Source organism: Lipotes vexillifer, unplaced genomic scaffold, assembly GCF_000442215.2.
Source record: "Lipotes vexillifer unplaced genomic scaffold, Lipotes_vexillifer_v1.1 scaffold72, whole genome shotgun sequence".
Classification (NCBI taxonomy): domain Eukaryota; kingdom Metazoa; phylum Chordata; class Mammalia; order Artiodactyla; family Lipotidae; genus Lipotes; species Lipotes vexillifer.
The window spans coordinates 1,418,491-1,435,738 of NW_006769482.1; the positions used below are offsets into that span (position 1 = coordinate 1,418,491).

Genomic DNA, 17,248 nt, shown 5'->3' on the forward strand with positions numbered 1-17,248 from the left:
CGGGCCTCTCACCGTTGTGGCCTCTCCCGTTGCGGAGCACAGGCTCCGGACGCGCAGGCTCAGCGGCCATGGCTCACGAGGCCAGCCGCTCCGAGGCATGTGAGATCTTCCCGGACCGGGGCACGAACCCGTGTCCCCTGCATCGGTAGGCGGACTCTCAACCACTGCGCCACCAGGGAAGGCCCCAAAGGAATTTTTGCTAACCACTTTTAATCCCACTGTCCTCTACTAAACATCATTATTTTAGTAATCTTTTTATTTTCCCATATGCACGCACACACGCATATCTACAGAGTTGTCGGAGTGCGCAAACGGCAAGGGAATACAGTTTTCACCTAACATCGGTCTCTGGGCCATGGCCCCACCGCCACCTACGCAGCACTCCGTGGCGAAGTTCCGAAGTCCCACTCATCCTGGCGGCGCGCATCGCCGCGGTGAGACATCTGGACGTCTTCCTCATGTCTGGGCACAACTTCTGCTTCTCGGCGTCCTTACTCCCATAAACCGGCCTTGGGCGCCCGCTGTGATACTCCTCCCCTCACGCTTCCCACGCCTGGGTTCCCCACAGTCTAGGACCACGGGCTGTCTTTCCTCACCTCCCACCGACTTAAGACACGGAGCCGGGTCTGGCGAAGGTGCGCCTGCGCGCAGACTGCCGTTCGTCGGGCAGCCCCCACCCCCCGCCCTCGTCAAACCCCGCGATGCCTTACCCCTCCCGCAGGCTCGCTGCCCCAACGGCTCCGCGGACCTGGAACTTTCTAAACCCCTGCGCACGCGCTCTACGGCCCATAACGTCCCGGCTCCGCCCTTCCCTCGCCGCTCCCCTTTTCGTCAGGGAGCTCCCCGCCCTCACGCCACGCCAATCATCCACCTCTTTCCTAGGCCGACCTCGCAACAGGCCTCTGATTGGCTTATCTTGGGTGCCAACGCCGCGGAGGGGCGCGACGATAGGCTGGGAGCCGGTCCCGGCCTATCCGCAGAGCGCGTGGAAGGTGATTGGTCAACACCATTGTCCAATCAGCGGCGGGCTGTCGGATTCAAACCGGACTCGTTTGGCTTACGGTCGGTTGGTCTCAGTCGAGTCGTTGCCTTCATTTGGCGAGGGCGTGTCGCTCGCCTGTGCCCGTTCTTCGCGCCTCGTCGCTCCAGTCCCGTGCTGCCCACTGCCCTCCCGCAGGATGGCCCATAAGCAGATCTACTACTCGGACAAGTACTTCGATGAGCACTACGAGTACCGGTGAGCGGACCGGACGGCCTAACTCAGCCGCGGCCCCGGCCGAGCCTGAGCTGGAACTCGGGCCGGGGGGATGGTACCAGGGTCCAGGACCAGGAATCGGGGTCGAAGCGCGTCGGGCGGAGGTTTGGGTCGGAGCTCGGGGCCGCGGGCCGAAGGTAGGGTCAGGGTCGAGCCCGGGGGCCGGCTGGGAGTCACAGTTGTGTCGGGGTCGGGCCGCCCAGGCGGGAGCTTGCGCTTCTCCTCGCCTGGCGGGCCGGCCCGGCCGGCTTCCGCCCTTTGTTCCTGTCTGTGAGAAGGACGTGGCTGGGGCGGAGGGGGGGCCGCTTCTGGTGCAGAATTGCTGCCTTAAGGGGTAGGAGCCGAGGGCCTAAGCGGACCCGGCGTAACTGAAGTGCAGCGTCGAGAGCCCGAATCGTAGCGGTTCCTAAGAACTTAGGCCTAGTTCGCATTTGGGCAAACGTCCCCCTCCCAGTCACAGCGGGCGAAGGGCTGTCGGAAGGGTAATTTTGCTCAGGTAACGTCGCCAGAGAAACACTTCTCTTATCTCTCATTTGAAGTTAATGGCCCTAAAAAGTAGCTTGTGGGGGAGTCCCCCTAAGATGAGCTTCCTTGGGATTCGAAATGTGTCTTGGGTATAGCGACTTCGGCAGGGGCTGGTGCGTGTTAACCCTCTTGGGTTATTATTAAACGGGCTTCCTTTTGAGACAAAATTGAGAACTCGAATGGATTTGGGGCATTTTTTTCTGCTAGTGTGTATCGGCAAAATTTTTGGCTTTGAGGGATTTCTGGTTTCTGCATCAATATGTGATGCACTAGAGCATAGTTGCTAAATGTGTAAGATGAGCAAATTGGATTGTGTGAGGGAAGAAACACTTAACATTAGCTTTAATATATGCAGGAGACTTAGCTGGGGTGTGGCTTCAAAGACCAGCGCCACCCAGTTCTCTTGGGTGGTGACTAGGACGCTGCATTCTGGGAAACTACCAACTTGTAGGAGGGGCCAAATAGTGACCTTATTTTCTGCCTCCTATCCTTTTACGTTAGAGTTCCAAGAATGCTATTTGAGTTAGAAAGGATATAACAGTGGGTGGCCTCTTTTTTCCCTCCCCTTGTAATTATTTCTTAATATCTTGTAAATCTTTCTCTGGAGAAAAACGGAGGATTTCTCTGGGCAGCTTTGCAGGTTAGTAATACCTGCATTGTCCAGCAGGGGTTATCCACAGAATGTAAACCACAATCTTTCTAAAAATCTGGGAAAATATTGTGAAACATGTCTGGCTCTGAGTAGTACTTTTCAGAACTTTTCCTGGCAGTAGTTCCATTTTCTAGTTTCAGTATACTAGCATAATCATTGATGAGCACGAAGTAAACTAGTCTATGCTATCAAGATTTTAGCCTAGTAGACTAAGTGGTTTATGTGTAGTAATGAATAGAAGAAAATCCTGTCATATCTGAAATGGTATATTCTAATCCAATTTTAATCTAATTACTATCTAATCCAGTATTAATCTAATTAATATCTAATCCAATATTAATTAAACCTGGTCTTTCTTGACCAAGCCACTTGCCTTTATCAAACAGGACAATAATGTCCAGAGAAGGGAAATTTAATTGTATCTTGCAGTGTTATCTTAGTAGCTGCTTTGTTGTTTGTACTGTTATGGCCTTTTTTTTTACCCCCTCTTCACCCTCCATGATAAGCCCTTGGTACTAAAATAAATGTTAGATTTTTGGAAACAATTCTCCTTACATGTAGTTAGAAATACATAGAGGAGTTATATCCATGCAGAAAAAAATACAGGTAGACTTCCCATCTGAGTTTGAAGCTACTTACACATTCTCCCTTGTAATCAAATCCTGATGAAGTTAGCCTGTCTCCATGGTTTATGGAGAAGGAAGGGTATATGACTTATATCTAGACATAAATTGGAACATTTTGTACGGCATACATATGAGTACAAAAGCTAGTTTGCATTTTACATTTCTCTTGAGACTAATCAACAATTATGTAGAAGACAGAAATAAGTAACAGGTTATTTGCAGAGCCTTAAAAGTAGATGTTAAAGCAGTATTTCAGGAGTCAATGAGCTAGCTGGTAAGTATTGCTAAGAATCATGATGTAGTTCACTGGAATTGGTAAAATTTTTACCAACTATGAGAGTAAGCATAATTTGACTTGGCCTTGTGGCCAGCAAGCAACATAACACAATAGTTCTAAGGCTTGATTTTGTTATGCAAATTATAGGAAACTGGTACTTAACCAACCACTCGCAGACTAGAACTTAAGTTGATGACAGTTTAGTGCTTATTATGGGTTATGGGTTCAGTTTTCCTGTGACCAGACTGCTCCTTCTTACACCCCAGCCAACAAATTTGCAGGCATATATCTAATACTTGTCAAAAAATTTGGTTGGTGGTAATGGATGACAGTATAAAACTACTGCTGCTGGAAGTGATTAAAAATGAGCCTGGGAATTTTGATTTTTATAAAGATCCTTTCAATTGTAATTAAATAAGAAGTCGGTGGGGGTGCATATTGTTTTCTAAGAATTTTTCAAAGCTCTAATTGTACCTATTTTTGACGGTTTGACATTGAAGAATATTGCATCCCTTCTTTAAAAATTGATTAAAGTTTTGGATATAGGCCAGTAACTTATTGGAAAACTGAACGTCTGTTTTAGGTAGCAGGTACATGTATATGTGCATTTAGTGTTTTTTGCTTTTAATTTTGAACAAAGTATAAAGCAACTTCTGGAGTTATGTACAAGGACTTGTGTCTACTACAGATCTATAGAGTAATAGGAAACCCAGGTTAACTGTAACAAGCTAGATTCCCCCACCCCTGCTACCTGGGGCTAGTATGACACTTCTTAAAATCAGGGACCATTCTTAATTTATAATCACTTCTGTGGTCTTAGATGGCTTCTCTAGCTCCCTGATCATATCAATCTGCTTCATAACTAACAGGAAGGAGAAAAAAGAGAATTGGGCATGTTCTTTTCTTTCGAGGATACTTTCCATAAGTTGCATAATTTCTGCTTATATCCCGTTGGGCAGGATTTAGTCACATGTGACCAGAGGTAGCTGCAGGGGAGGCTGGGATGTCTTGGATAACCATGTGTCCCACTTAGTTTTTGAGGTTCTATTCCTGAAGAAGATTGAGACAATTAGCAAGCAGTCTCTATTAGGGAAAAAAGTTAATCATAAATAAAATGCCTTCTACTTTTGGACTGCATATTCTAATCTCTAATTTGAACACAGCCCATCAAGATCAGAATTAAAGGTAGTAGAGAGTAGTCTTTAAGATTGATGCTAATGGTAACGTAACAGGGTTGCTTTAAAGAACTTTAAGGGCAGAGAACTCAAATTTTAAGTATCTAAAGATGCATGTATAACGTGACCATAATTGTAGGAAAGGCATATTCACTTAGAGCACTAATATTTCGCTGTATTTTTTAACAGGCATGTCATGTTACCCAGAGAACTTTCCAAACAAGTACCCAAAACCCATCTGATGTCTGAAGAGGAGTGGAGGAGACTTGGTGTCCAACAGAGTCTAGGCTGGGTTCATTACATGATTCATGAGCCAGGTAAGTTTTGCTATTAGGGAAGCACTAATTGAATTAAAACAGTAGTGGTTGTTAAAAAATTTTTTAGTAATATTGACATTTCAGTGGTATCCCAAAGTAACTCTGATAAGCTTGACTATTTCTGAATGACTGATACCTCCCTAGAGACGGTTCCAATTTTATAGTAAATAAAATACCATGAGTGAAAATAATGCATTCTTCTAAACTGCAAAAATAACCTATTTAGTTAAGAAAAAAGAAAAGGATATTGTTTTATTTTAAAATGCGTGTCATTGCTAGTAGTATCTTGAAGTATTTTGCCATAAATATATTTAGAATTCTGGTATCTCCTCTTTGAAAACTAAGAACTTAATGTAAGGAACTGAGTGTCCTGAAGTTCTGTTTATAGAAATTGATGCAATTTGAAGTGATTTGTTTTTTCCTTTAGACAATTAGTATCTACCACATTAAGATGAAATGAGATAGCAGAGCTAGTGAACTCAAATGTGCTGCCTGTGTTATACTTGAGTGCTTATGCTATTGCGTATTTATCAGAGAGTTTTCCAGATTACTGTTAGTAATTATTAGTAAACCAGACTAAGAAACTTTGTGGTGTTAAATTGTGTTTTTGGGTTATCAGTAAATCTAACTAAAGGACTTATACTGCTTTGAACAAAATTTGAAGTCTTAGAAGCTGAATTAGGTGAAACTAAAGCTATCTTGCTTTCTGCTTTTGTTGAAAGCAGCAGCAGCAGCAAAAACTCTTAAGACTTGTAACTTTCTTGGGATTGGAGCATATAATTATATTAAAAAGGTGTTTCTCCAGATAATACAATGCAACTGAGGACCTTACCTATAGGTTCATAGTCAGTCCTCCACCTGCCAAAACAATCTACAGGGATGGGCCCCTAGGACCTGCATTTTTTGAATGAGGTGTTAAGTGTTTTTTCCAAACGAGAGAAGACCTTTTTCTTTTCACTGGAATTGAGATTCTAAAGATAGAAACCATTCTCCTTCTCAAATAGCATCTTTACTTAACAGCCCTTTTCTCTAGGGTGTGTAAAAACTGGGGGAATATTCATTGTTCTGTTGTTTTCTTCTGTTTACTGTTTACAGTGACATGGAGCAAAATTTATTTCAGATACCTCAATAAGTAACATTAACTGACCATAGATTTATTTTACTTTATTTTGGTTCAACTGAAAATCTGAATTTATGTTGAATGAATGAAAATTAACCATATAATATTAAAATAATATAAAACATTTTCTTTCTACAGAACCACACATTCTTCTCTTTAGACGACCTCTTCCAAAAGATCAACAAAAATGAAGTATATCTGGGGATCATCAATTAAATCTTTTTCAAATTTAATGTATATGTGTATATAAGGTAGTATTCAGTGAATACTTGAAAAATGTACAAAGTGTTCATCCATTCCTGTGCATGAGCTGTATTCTTCACAGCAACAAAGCTCAGTTAAGTGCAACTACAAGTAGGTTACTGTAAGGTGTTTAAAATTTCTAGTCAGTTTTTCTTTTAATGTAAGTGCCTGTTTGACTTTACCTGTTTCTTTTGTTAAATAAAGTTTGTATGTTGCATTTATCACTGTTTGAAGTTACTGAGGTTTGTTTTCTTAAGGTTAATTTGTGACTATTGAGGATGTTGGATGATTTCAGTTTTATAATTTTAGTCCTGAGGAAATAAATTCACTTTATAGAAATAAAATGTTAGGTGGGTTTAAACCCATTAGCTTGGTGTGATTGAGGGTACCATTTTTTAATTTACTTATTTTTAATTTTTGGCTGTGTTGGGTCTTTGTTACTGCGCATGGGCTTTCTCTAGTTGTGGCAGGTGGGGCTACTCTTCGTTGCAGTATGTGGGCTTCTCATTGCAGTGGCTTCTTGTTGTGCAGCATGGGCTATAGGCGTGTGGGCTTCAGTAGTTGTAGCACGTGGGCTCAGTAGTTGCGGCACACAGGCTCTAGAGCACAGGCTCAGTAGTTGTGGCGTATGGGCTCAGCTGCTCCGTGGTATGTGGAATCTTCCCGGACCAGGTATCGAACCCTTGTCCCCTGCATTGTCAGGCGGATTCCCAACCAGTGCGCCACCAGGGAAATCCTGAGGGGGTACCATTTAAATTCACTTATGAAGACACTAAGAACTAGGGATAAGTTTAATAGACCCAAGGTAGACTTTATGGCTCTGTCATTAATTTAATTCCTAAAGAATTGTCTAGAATCTCCAACTGAACAAAAAGCAACCCAACTTTATACTCTGGGCTACTTCCACTTATGTAAATACTGCCACACCTAGTTACCTTGGGAGAAACCATTTAACCCCATTTCTCTTTCCCAATGTGCCAAATGGGGATACAGTTTTCTATAAAATATCAGCATTTTAAAAACTTCGAAAGCACCCTTCCTTCCTTCGGTGTGCATCTTGTGTCTGTTAAATTGCTTTTTTAGCTGCTAGGAAAATATTTTAGAGTGAATACAAACAGAGGTTTTTTATCTTCATTGCTTTATGCTGGAGAAACCTTTTAGGTGAGCTGCCAGTAAGCATAAGACCCCAGACCCCAGTGTGGTGGTCCTTTATGCCCCTCTCTTTAGAAAAGGGTGGTGCCTTTACACAATGAGCAAAATAAACACTGAAGGTGGTGATGGGCAGGAGCCTAGAACTTATTCCATCCCCAGGGACCCACCCATTGGCTAGAGGTCCCAGGTTAGGACAACAGAAGGATGCCAGTATCATTAAACTACTGTATTTAGTACAGACCAGTCTACTGCATAATGCTCAACCTTTCCCCACTCTGGAGGTTTGGGTGTGTCTAAGTGTTTAATCGCCCTGTGGGATCTGCACAGAAGGACACCAGGAGATGAGCTGGAGCTGCCTGCATTTACTGCTTGAAATACCTGGTAGTCACTCAACAGAGGAAACCTACAATCAGTCTCCAGTTTAAGATTTTCAACCTAATTAACCGCTATCGGTCAAACAGCTTGCACTCTTCACAAAGTAAGCAAGAGTTCTTGCCTCTGCACCGTCCCTCCCTCCCCACTTCCTCACTCCGTGTCTCCCACTTCCTGCCCTGGAGACTGCTTACTTCCACCCTACTTTTCCATCTCTACCTTTCCCAGCACATTCCCTAGTGGTCAATAGCTGTCTGTTGAACTGAGCAGTTTTGAAATTCTTTTCCGCGGTTACTTCCAAACTGCTTTAGGTTCCTGGAAATTTAAGACGCCAAATCTCGTTGGCTTTCTCCCTTCGTAGGACTACAGGGTATGCGGTTCCCTTAAGTCCCCAGCCTCCACACAGACCCCTGCTCCGCTCCAGGTGCCCGCCACCCTGTGCACCGTTACCTCGTCCAGGCCTGGCCGACCGCATTCCGGGGGTTGTCCGCTGTCTTTGCGGAGACAGTTTCCTATAACTCCACACTCGGCACGCGCCTGGCTTTAGCGGCCCAGAGGGTCACCCCACCAGGCACCTTGCGCAGGCCCAAAGCCGTCACTGCTCACACTTCCGGCCGGAAGCAGGGCGGGGCCGGGGCGCGTTTTTGTGACGCAGTTCCTAGAGTTCGCTCCAAAGGTGGAAAAGCCGAGAGGAGGAGCGTTGCGCTTCCGTTCCGCCTGCCGTCGGGCTACTGGCCTAACTGGCCAGTCCTCTTCCTAGCCACCCGCCATGGCGTCGGAGGGACCGCGGGAGTCCGCGGGAGAGGTGAGGATGGCGGCCCTGGGCGCCCCAAAATGATGGTCTTGCGCGGACGGGGTAGGAGCTGGATTAGCGTGACCCGGAGGCTGGTTGGGGACAGGGCCGGGGGCGTCGGGGTGGGCGTCTGCGGTCCCCAGCCCCCGGTCGCGCCCACACGGCCCGCCGTTAAACGCGGTGAGAAAGGACGCTGTCGACGGGAAACCGCCTCTCCTCCCGAGGCTGCGGAGGGGTTGCGCTACCGTGCCGGCTCACCGCACTGCTGATTGGGAGCGGAGTGTATAAAGCATCTTGTTAGTAACGTTTTCTGAAGCGGAAGTCTGCTCGACGTGCTCAGAGTACCTCTAGAAGGAGCCCTGGCAATCGCATAAATCGGCTTTCACACAAATTAAAAACCATGATTATAAGTTGTTAATGGAAGTAAATCTCTCAATACAGATGTAAAAACTGAAAGAAAAAAGCCCAACAAATTTTTTTATATTCGTATTCCAAGGGCTTATGGCGATAGAAAGATTTTCTAGCAACGCTTACTTTTGCGTTTCAACAAAACAACTTTTAGTGCTTCGCTGAGTGAAAAGCAACAGTTTTAAGTTCTTTGGGAAATTCAATAGAAATAAATTTCCGCAGTGTGTTTTGAGCGCTACAGTTAAGTTTGACAGTCTTGATTGTCCCTAACTCAGCCGAGAGAGGTAAACTACCGTATTCTACGTTAAAGCTAAGGAAACGTTGTCACTTGTGGTTCTAACTATACAGTCTGGGTTGACTTTTACTCTCACTTTAATTGGTTGTCCTTATTTTTCATTTTTAATATTTGGTAGATTTTTTTCTAGTGAAAAAGTGCGGAGAAGTTGTTAGCAAACAAATTCTTGTTCTTGCTAGGCAGAAGTATTTGGACAACAGCATTAGCATTTCTGGGGCTTCGAGAAGGGAGGGATTCTCCCTCCCCCCCCCCCAACTTGGTTGATCTCAGAAGGTAGCCAAAACCCCCTTTTTTTCCTCAGGGCATCAAGTTGTCAGCAGATGTCAAACCATTTGTCCCTAAATTTGCTGGGCTCAGTGTGGCATGGTCAGAGTCTTCAGAAGCACGCGTTTTTCCCAGCTGTGCAGCCACGACATACTATCCATGTGTCCAGGAACTAGCAGTGCCTGAGTATGTATCCTTCTGAATGTCTTGCCTTACCTGGGGACTTTGTTGCTTGACTTTAATGGTGATTAGACTTGAAATATGCTGCAGCTAACACATTAACGTTTTCAGAGCAACTGGAGAAGATGCTCCTCAGCCAAGAAGCGTCTGAGCCAGTAGCACAAGTTAACTGTCCCACACCAAAAACTGAAGCTCCAGCTCTCCTTTTTTTCTCCATATTCATTTGATTATTTTTGGCACAGAAAGTGGAGACAGCATTGCATTTATTAGTGGGAAATGCAGTTCATTTGTGCATACAGTTTATAAGTGTATCATGTATCTAATGGGAGACGAAATGGCAGGAATGAGTGGGTGAGAGGAAATAGGGCAAAGACACGCCCAAATAAACATGAGGAATGAGTGGGTTTTGCTTTTATCTGTTTTGCTTTATACGTGTCCTATGGAGATGGATTCTACAAATTTTGGTTATAAATTCTTCTAGATTTGAGTTGAAAGAAGGCTTATATTGTCCTTTAAATGTTCTTTTCCCTTCTCAGGATTTATTCTCTAGGTGTTTACAAAATGGTTTCATTTATTAGCTGAATTTAGAAAAATAAATGTTAAGCCTTGCACATAATTGTGTGGATTACTTGTAGGTTTATTTTTAAGGCATGAATCACCTTTATGCTTATGTAAAAATCCTTGTCTTTATGTTCCTTTGTTGGGTCAGACTTGTTTCCTTTTTTTCCCCATACCTACATTGCGTAATTGAAAGTAGTTTATACTTCATACAAATTCTAGAACTCTATTCACAAGAATGAAAGTTGGAATGAATAGGAAAATCATTGGGTTGTCTGGTGTATTTAGGAAATAGGAAAGTTATATTTTTTGACAAAAGTTGAAGTCCTGCCTGAATGTGCTGAAGGTCTTTGGTAGGAATACCAAGTTTTCCATTGTAATTTCATCCTTTGTAAAAGGGAGGTTGGCATGGGTCTCTTTTGAGTCATTTCCTACCTTGAGTGGCTCACATAATAAAATACAAGATGTATCGCACTCAGTGACAAGAACTCTTAAGTCATCTGCTGGGTGAAATTCTAGTGACCCAAAATAAAGGTGGAAAATATTTGTATAGCTAAAGCAGCATTCTGGCAATAACATGAATTGAGACTAATCAGAGGCTCAAGGATGCTAAATGCTGAATTTTAAAATTATGTTTCTTAACCCCTTATCCCTTTATAGCTTTGATTTTTTTTTTTTTAAATTGTTTATAACCACTGAAAAGGTTTACTGACAGTATTCCTGCCTGGCAAGAAAACAAAGACAAAGGAGGCATGAAACCAAAGGGCAAGTTGAGAAAGAATGAATGCCTTTAAAGTGGGGATGAAATGGTGAGACTTTACACAATAGAGAAGTGATTATCTAGTCAGTTCTAATATAAGTTAAGACTTGCATTGCTATAGTCAGATTTTGTTTAAATGGAGATCTCTTGCTGCCTTGAAAAAAGGAGTAGACTTTTTTTAACAAACATATGTCCTTTTTCCTACTTATTCCAGTATAGCAACCTAATTCTGTATGTCCTTAAAGGAGTGACCTTTTACAGAATATCCATCTTTAGTACCTCTAGCAGTGCTTGCCAAGGGACTTCATTTATTCATTTGGAGTTCATTAGTGAAAGGCTATTATATGGAAAAGCACGAGTTCCTAAGCGGGGAAAGACTGTCTCATGAGCTATGCTCCTGTTTTTGTCTTATATATAGATTTGAACTGGTGGAGATGGAAGAACACGAACTACCAATCTCCTCCAGGTTTATGTTATAGACAAGACAAATATCAATAGAAGTATTCTGGTATATAGAATTGGCCATGTTTGGGAAGTAGTATTTACTGGTGTAATGAACAAATAGAGGTTATGCAAACAAAGTAAGTTCTCTGTTCCCAGTCATCCTCCCTGGACGATGGCTTTGTTGAATGTCATAGTACCTGCTTTGTGACAAATCCTGTGTAACACATGCATGAGGACATGTGTGTTTTGTTTGGGAATTACTGAATATGTTCATTTCTTTCATGCTTGCCACAATCCATGAGGTTGGCAGGGAGGTGTAGTGTTATTTTACACAGGAGAAACTGAGAGTAGAAATGCTTGTCCAAAGTTCCTCAGAGACGTAGCACCAGGACCAGAATTAGCATTCAGTTCTTCTGACCTGAGTTCATTGTATTCCCCAAAGCTGCTATTGCTGTCGGTAAAGTTGAGCTTTTTCAGTATCTTGTAGTATACTGTAAAAATCACAGTGTCAATGGATGCTTTTAAGTTAAACCTCTCATCTATGAGAATTAGCAGTTCTCCACAGAGTGTGGCTCATGTCAGGTGGGTGGGTGGAGGAGTGACTGGATTCCTGACAGGTCCTGGCCTGGTTAGAGGGGACCAGATGCAAGATATGTTTGGGAGACAGTAGAGGAGTATGGCCCTATTGTTAGGGGGAAGCCACTAGTCTATTGGCCTACATGGTACAGCTGAAAAGTTAGGTTTGTTGGGTAGGAAATAGAGAGCTCTTGGGGGTGTTTTGGTTGGGGTCATGATAATCACTTCTGGTTTCTGGCTCAACTTAAGGGAAAGGGGCTTGAAGGTTTTGATTGGGTTCTAGGCACTGGAAATAGAGAAGAAAATACCTGGAGACCTGCTGCAAGAGGAAAGGGTGGAAAAGATGCTATAGCAGTTTCCAGTTGAATACATGGAAAGATTTGGGATTATTCGTGAGAGCATAAGTTGGCAGTGGGGCTGGTTTGGGGACCAGTTGTTATGTTTTGGAACTATATGTGCCAGATGGGGGAAAAGTGAACTAACTATTAAGTGGAAATGACCTGTAAGTTGGAGATAGAGGCCTGGAGGTGGTGAAAGTGTTGGAATTTAAGTATGTAAGTGAAGTCCTGAGCAGAACGAGGAGAAATTCTGACTCAGAGTGAGTCTGCCAGATGAGATAGGGAGAGTGTAGGAGGCCACGCCATGGAGGAACCTTTGGAAAATGGGTGAGAGCAAGGAGAGGGCAGAGGCTGCCAAGTGCAGGCTAGTGGAGCTTTTCAAGTGATGTGATAGAAGTAGACACCATGCAATAGAGGCTACTGAGCTTGGCAGGAAGGAGGGTCCTGGGAGACTTGGTGGTCGTCGGTAGTGATGGGGTAAGGGGAAGTGAAACTGAGAGATTAGCAGGGGTGGTTAGGGGCTGCTAATAGCAAAAGGAGGGGGGCAGGTGAGACGGTGGGGCATAGAGGACGTGTGTTACTGTGGTTAAGGGCCGTCTGAGTGATTCGTGGCAACTGGAACTTTAGAGACAAGCCATTTGAAGCCCCATCCGCAGATGCTGTGGGTTATCTCTTTGAAGTTTTGTGTTGTATATTGCTCTCTGCATGTAACTATATTTACCTGGGATGGAAAGGAAAAATATCAACTTTCCAGAGGAAGAAGGATCAGTGAGGGGATAGAAACCCAAGTGACTTGTCCAAAGGGGGAAACCAAATTGTGACCCAAACCGAGGTCTCCTGATTCACAGGAGAAAAATTTTCTGGGTGACAACAGCCTTCAAAACCACTACTGGATCCTGCCTCCTCCCACCTCCCTTTCCTTCTTTACCTGAATTTCATTGGTTTGTTCATTTATCCATTTTTTGGACTTGGGCTAGTCATTTTAACTTTTTTTTTTTTTTTTTTTTGCTATCAGCCCATCTTCTTTGCCTATCTTCTTTTGTGGAGAACAGGTTCTTCACCTTCATCTGCCCTCCATTAGATTTTCTGAGCATCAAACAAAATAAAACAGAGATTCACATCTAGGGTTAGCATCTGGGGAGCAGGATGAAGCTTTGAATCTTTCTCTTCTCAGCAAATAGCAGCACTAGGCCAGGTGTTCTGTGGGGCAGAAAATGGTCAGTTAAGGGGTTCGTTGGAGTTTTAATCAGGAATATTTCATTACTAGAATCAACTGCTTACAAGAAAAAGATCTTACAAGATTTAAACTTATTATAAAATGTCATGAATTAATAGACAGTGATTCCAGGCAGTTCAGTGCTGCGTGGAAGCGAAAGCAGTGAACAGTCTCATCAGTGTGTTAACAGGTCTAGCCTGTAGATTAGCGACTCCTTTCCTTCCTCAGTGCAGACTCTTACTTGCAGCAGAGTAGAAACACGACTTCTAGTAAGTGGTGCCTACGCCCATATCTCCTGACAGTTGAACAGTTGGAAGATCATATGGGATGTCTCATCATTAGCTTTGGCTCTTCCTGCCTTTCAGTGGACCAGTACACTTTGGGATTTCATTGATTTGCTACAAGATAATTTGGAGCTCTGGAAAGTCACAGAAACATCTGCTAGTGCTTATTTGTAGGGATGAGAAGATAGTGATTTGTATTTAACTCAGCTGCTTAGCATTTTGTCATTGTATCAACTTTCATTGCAAAATGGTTGAAACCTCTGGCCGTATACCAAATTTGCTAAAAAAAAAAAATCAATGTTAAATTATATTTCAGTTTAGCCTAGTAGCTTGAGAAAGTTGAGGCAGTAGCAGAGTTCACAGATGGTTCCATCTTGTTAGCAGCGTGTGTAGTTCCTGGACCACCTTGTGCATAGTGTCCCCATTGCAACTCCAGCCCCAAGAGTCAGTAGAGCACAGGATGTGGCAGTGGGCTTGGAGCAGGGAAGGGGCTGGGCAGGCTGTCTGCGGGCACCTGGGGCCTCAGGAGGCAGGCCCTGCAGGTTGTCGGGGTAGAGGTTGGATGGGCAGTAAAAAACTCTCTCTACTGAGAGAATGGTCTGGATGGCTTTTTTGGCCAGGGTTGCTGAGAGAGGCTTTCCCAAATATTTGACAGCATGAGAGTGGAAAGCTGCTGGAGCATCCTTGGGCTTTTCTAATGTTCCTTATAATAGGGTCCTTTCATGGAGGTTCCAGATAAGTAATGAAAAAAACAGAACTAGGTCAGCATCTTTCTTTGCAGGTTAAGAAAGAAGTACTCAGAGGTTTTATTTGGTTTTTAATTTGAGGTATTGCTAGAATAAATGACCTCAAAAATAGTAAAAAGTTTAAATTTATTACAAAATATTAAGCTCCTTGGTTTGTGGTATGAAATCTGCAACTAAAATTTACCCGTTTTATTTAGACAGAAACTCTATGCTGAAGATATGGCTTTTGGAGCTTCAACTTTTCCACCTCAGTATTTATCTCCTGAGATCCCTCTTCATCCATATGCCTATTCTCCTTACACCCTGGAGTCGTCACAAAATGTTTGCCCAGTGCCTGGCTCCCAGTATGATTACAACCAACTCAGTTGTTTCGGAGGTTTTCAAACCGTGAAGCCACGAAACGAGCACGTGTGCCCTCTCCCGCAAGACACAAAAGCTCTGTTTAAGGTCTGTAAATGTTTTGGTTTTGTTGATCACTTTAGCATTTAAAACATAAAGAACTGGTAAGTTCTTGCGTGTTATTTAACGTATTTAAATTTTGAGATATTTAAAATTTGATACAGTCTAACCTTTCTAAAAAATGGTTGAGTTGTACTTATGAATTTGCAAATTTGAGCCTTTTTTATAGTGAATTTATGTTACTTTTTAATATGTTACTTTTCAATTATGTTTACTTTTTAATGTTTCCTGCAGAAGAAAACCTCTGATGAGCAGAAGTTTGGCACTAAGAAGACTGATGGACCTATATCATCTGATTTAAAATCAGTTAAAAGTTCACCTCGTATGTCCATTCATGCTGAGAATAGTTTGAAATCAGGTAAAAATTACATGCTCTGTATGTTATGTCTTCCTACCTTGTCTACCCCCAGAAACGTCTCTGTTCTTTGAACTATTTTTGTGGGGCTTACTCATCATGAAAAACTGAGGCCATCAGGTTTCCTGTGGGATCCTGGGGGCCTTTCCTCCCGGGGAGGGAACTTGTTTGTGTGGGCTCTATGACCTGTACTTAACATGTTATTACCTTGTTTTATGCAAGAACTTCTGTAAAGTCACATAGCAAGTAGGTGATAATCACCCGCCTCAAGACAGTTGTTAAATAAAAGTGAATTACAGTCACATCCCTTGTACTATATTTGATCATGTTCATCCCTGAAATAGCTTCTCTGGTATTCTGTTGGGACACTTTTTAATATGTGGGAGAGTTGGCTGTGGTTTAAATCCCATCCTAAACAATACCAAACCTGGGGCAGAGGACATGTCTGCTCTGGTCTTGAAAACTGCTGTTCCAGTCTCTGGCTGAAAGTTAGTGATTATATGTGATGTCTTGTTTTTTTCGTGTAAATTACTTACTATTGCACGTTGATCACAGCCATCATCTGTTTATATAATAACTTAAAACCTTTGTAATAGCGTACTTATTGGGAATGGTCTGTCATTTTATTTACATGTGTAATTTATTGTTACTTGATATGTAACTTTTTCTCTTGGTGTTGACTTCACTCATAAACCATCTGCTACATGGTAATGTGAAAGAAAATTTGAACAGTTAACTGTAATAACTCTAGCCTTACAATTAAATAATTTAAAAAATGCTGGGGCTTTATGGCATTGTAACCTGTAGCATCATTCATTTGCATTTGAAGGAGAAAGATGGGAAAGAGGTTATAAGTTTAATTTTACTTGTTTCTCTCCAGTTTCTTCCAGCAAACTAAAACATGGAAATTTTATTATTTAAAGAAAATTTGTAAGAGTCCCCTTAATCTCACACATCTCTAAAGTGTGTATTAAGAATAATTGAAATGCCCAGCTGCACAGTCAGGTTCAGGTAGCTATTTCATCCATTTTAGAATTACTCCTAAAATTTGCAGTGTGTTTTCGTTTTTCTGCTTGGTGGCCCCCATGGTCATTTATGTTTTCCACTGTTACAGAGAAGGTTAACAACACTACAAAAAATTAGGCTGTTTGGACAATAACATGTTGCATCAATAGCAATAGACTTTCTACTCTGCAATTTAAGTGTGAGTACAGGTCATTAGACAACATCTAAATTTTTACCCCTACTTTTAATTCTGTAAATACAGATGGTTATTATAAACGAACAGACAGGAAATCCAGAATCATTGAAAAAAGTGGATCTGCCTCCAAACCTGAGTTTGAATTTACCAGGTTGGATTTTCCTGAACTGCAGGGTCGAGAGAACAGTGAGATACCAGAGATACAAAAGCAGCTCAAGTGGGGGCCTTTACGCTCTGCCTCTACTGACGTTTCTCTTCTAAGAGAAGTGGGGAAACCTGCTGCAGTGTTAGCAGAGGTGAGTGAAGCCTCCTGCTCTTTTTGTTGCCTTCTTTCTTCCTTTCTCCTCAGTGATGGGTAGTGATGCAAGGACATCACTTCAAATACTACACTTCACATCTTGGTGTGGGAGGGGCCTCTCAGTTCGCTTAGGTGCCTTTCTCTGTTGTTTGAACTGTTTATAGTCAGGCTGTAACACCTGGTGTGGCTATTCTTTCCAGAGAATCACTTAGCAAGTGTCTTCATATCTGGTGGCTAGAAAGCATTGCAGTGTTTCAGGAGGAGAAGATTGTAGCATGGGTTCCTGCTTCCACAGCACATTGTGAAAATGTTGTTTCTACCATTGCATTCTGGTAGCACTTTTTCCAATACAGGGAAAG

The 17,248-nt window shown here is 42.8% G+C and overlaps 2 protein-coding genes across 2 annotated transcripts in view; both read left to right on the forward strand.

Annotated features, from left to right (window-relative positions):
- Positions 1-1,081: 1,081 nt before the first annotated feature.
- On the forward strand, positions 1,082-6,411 carry CKS2 (CDC28 protein kinase regulatory subunit 2). Its single transcript, XM_007445620.1, has 3 exons — positions 1,082-1,237; positions 4,700-4,827; positions 6,086-6,411. The coding sequence occupies exons 1-3, from the start codon at positions 1,179-1,181 to the stop codon at positions 6,136-6,138; spliced, it is 240 nt and encodes a 79-aa protein (XP_007445682.1). The 5' UTR covers positions 1,082-1,178; the 3' UTR covers positions 6,139-6,411.
- A 2,072-nt stretch (positions 6,412-8,483) lies between these two features.
- The window catches only part of SECISBP2 (SECIS binding protein 2), a 39,198-nt gene continuing 30,433 nt past the window's right edge, over positions 8,484-17,248 (forward strand). Inside the window, exons 1-5 of the mRNA XM_007445621.1 lie at positions 8,484-8,519; positions 9,512-9,660; positions 14,774-15,044; positions 15,270-15,393; positions 16,658-16,887. Of these exons, the coding sequence (XP_007445683.1) occupies positions 8,484-8,519; positions 9,512-9,660; positions 14,774-15,044; positions 15,270-15,393; positions 16,658-16,887 (810 nt within the window). The remainder of the gene's footprint in view (positions 8,520-9,511; positions 9,661-14,773; positions 15,045-15,269; positions 15,394-16,657; positions 16,888-17,248) is intronic.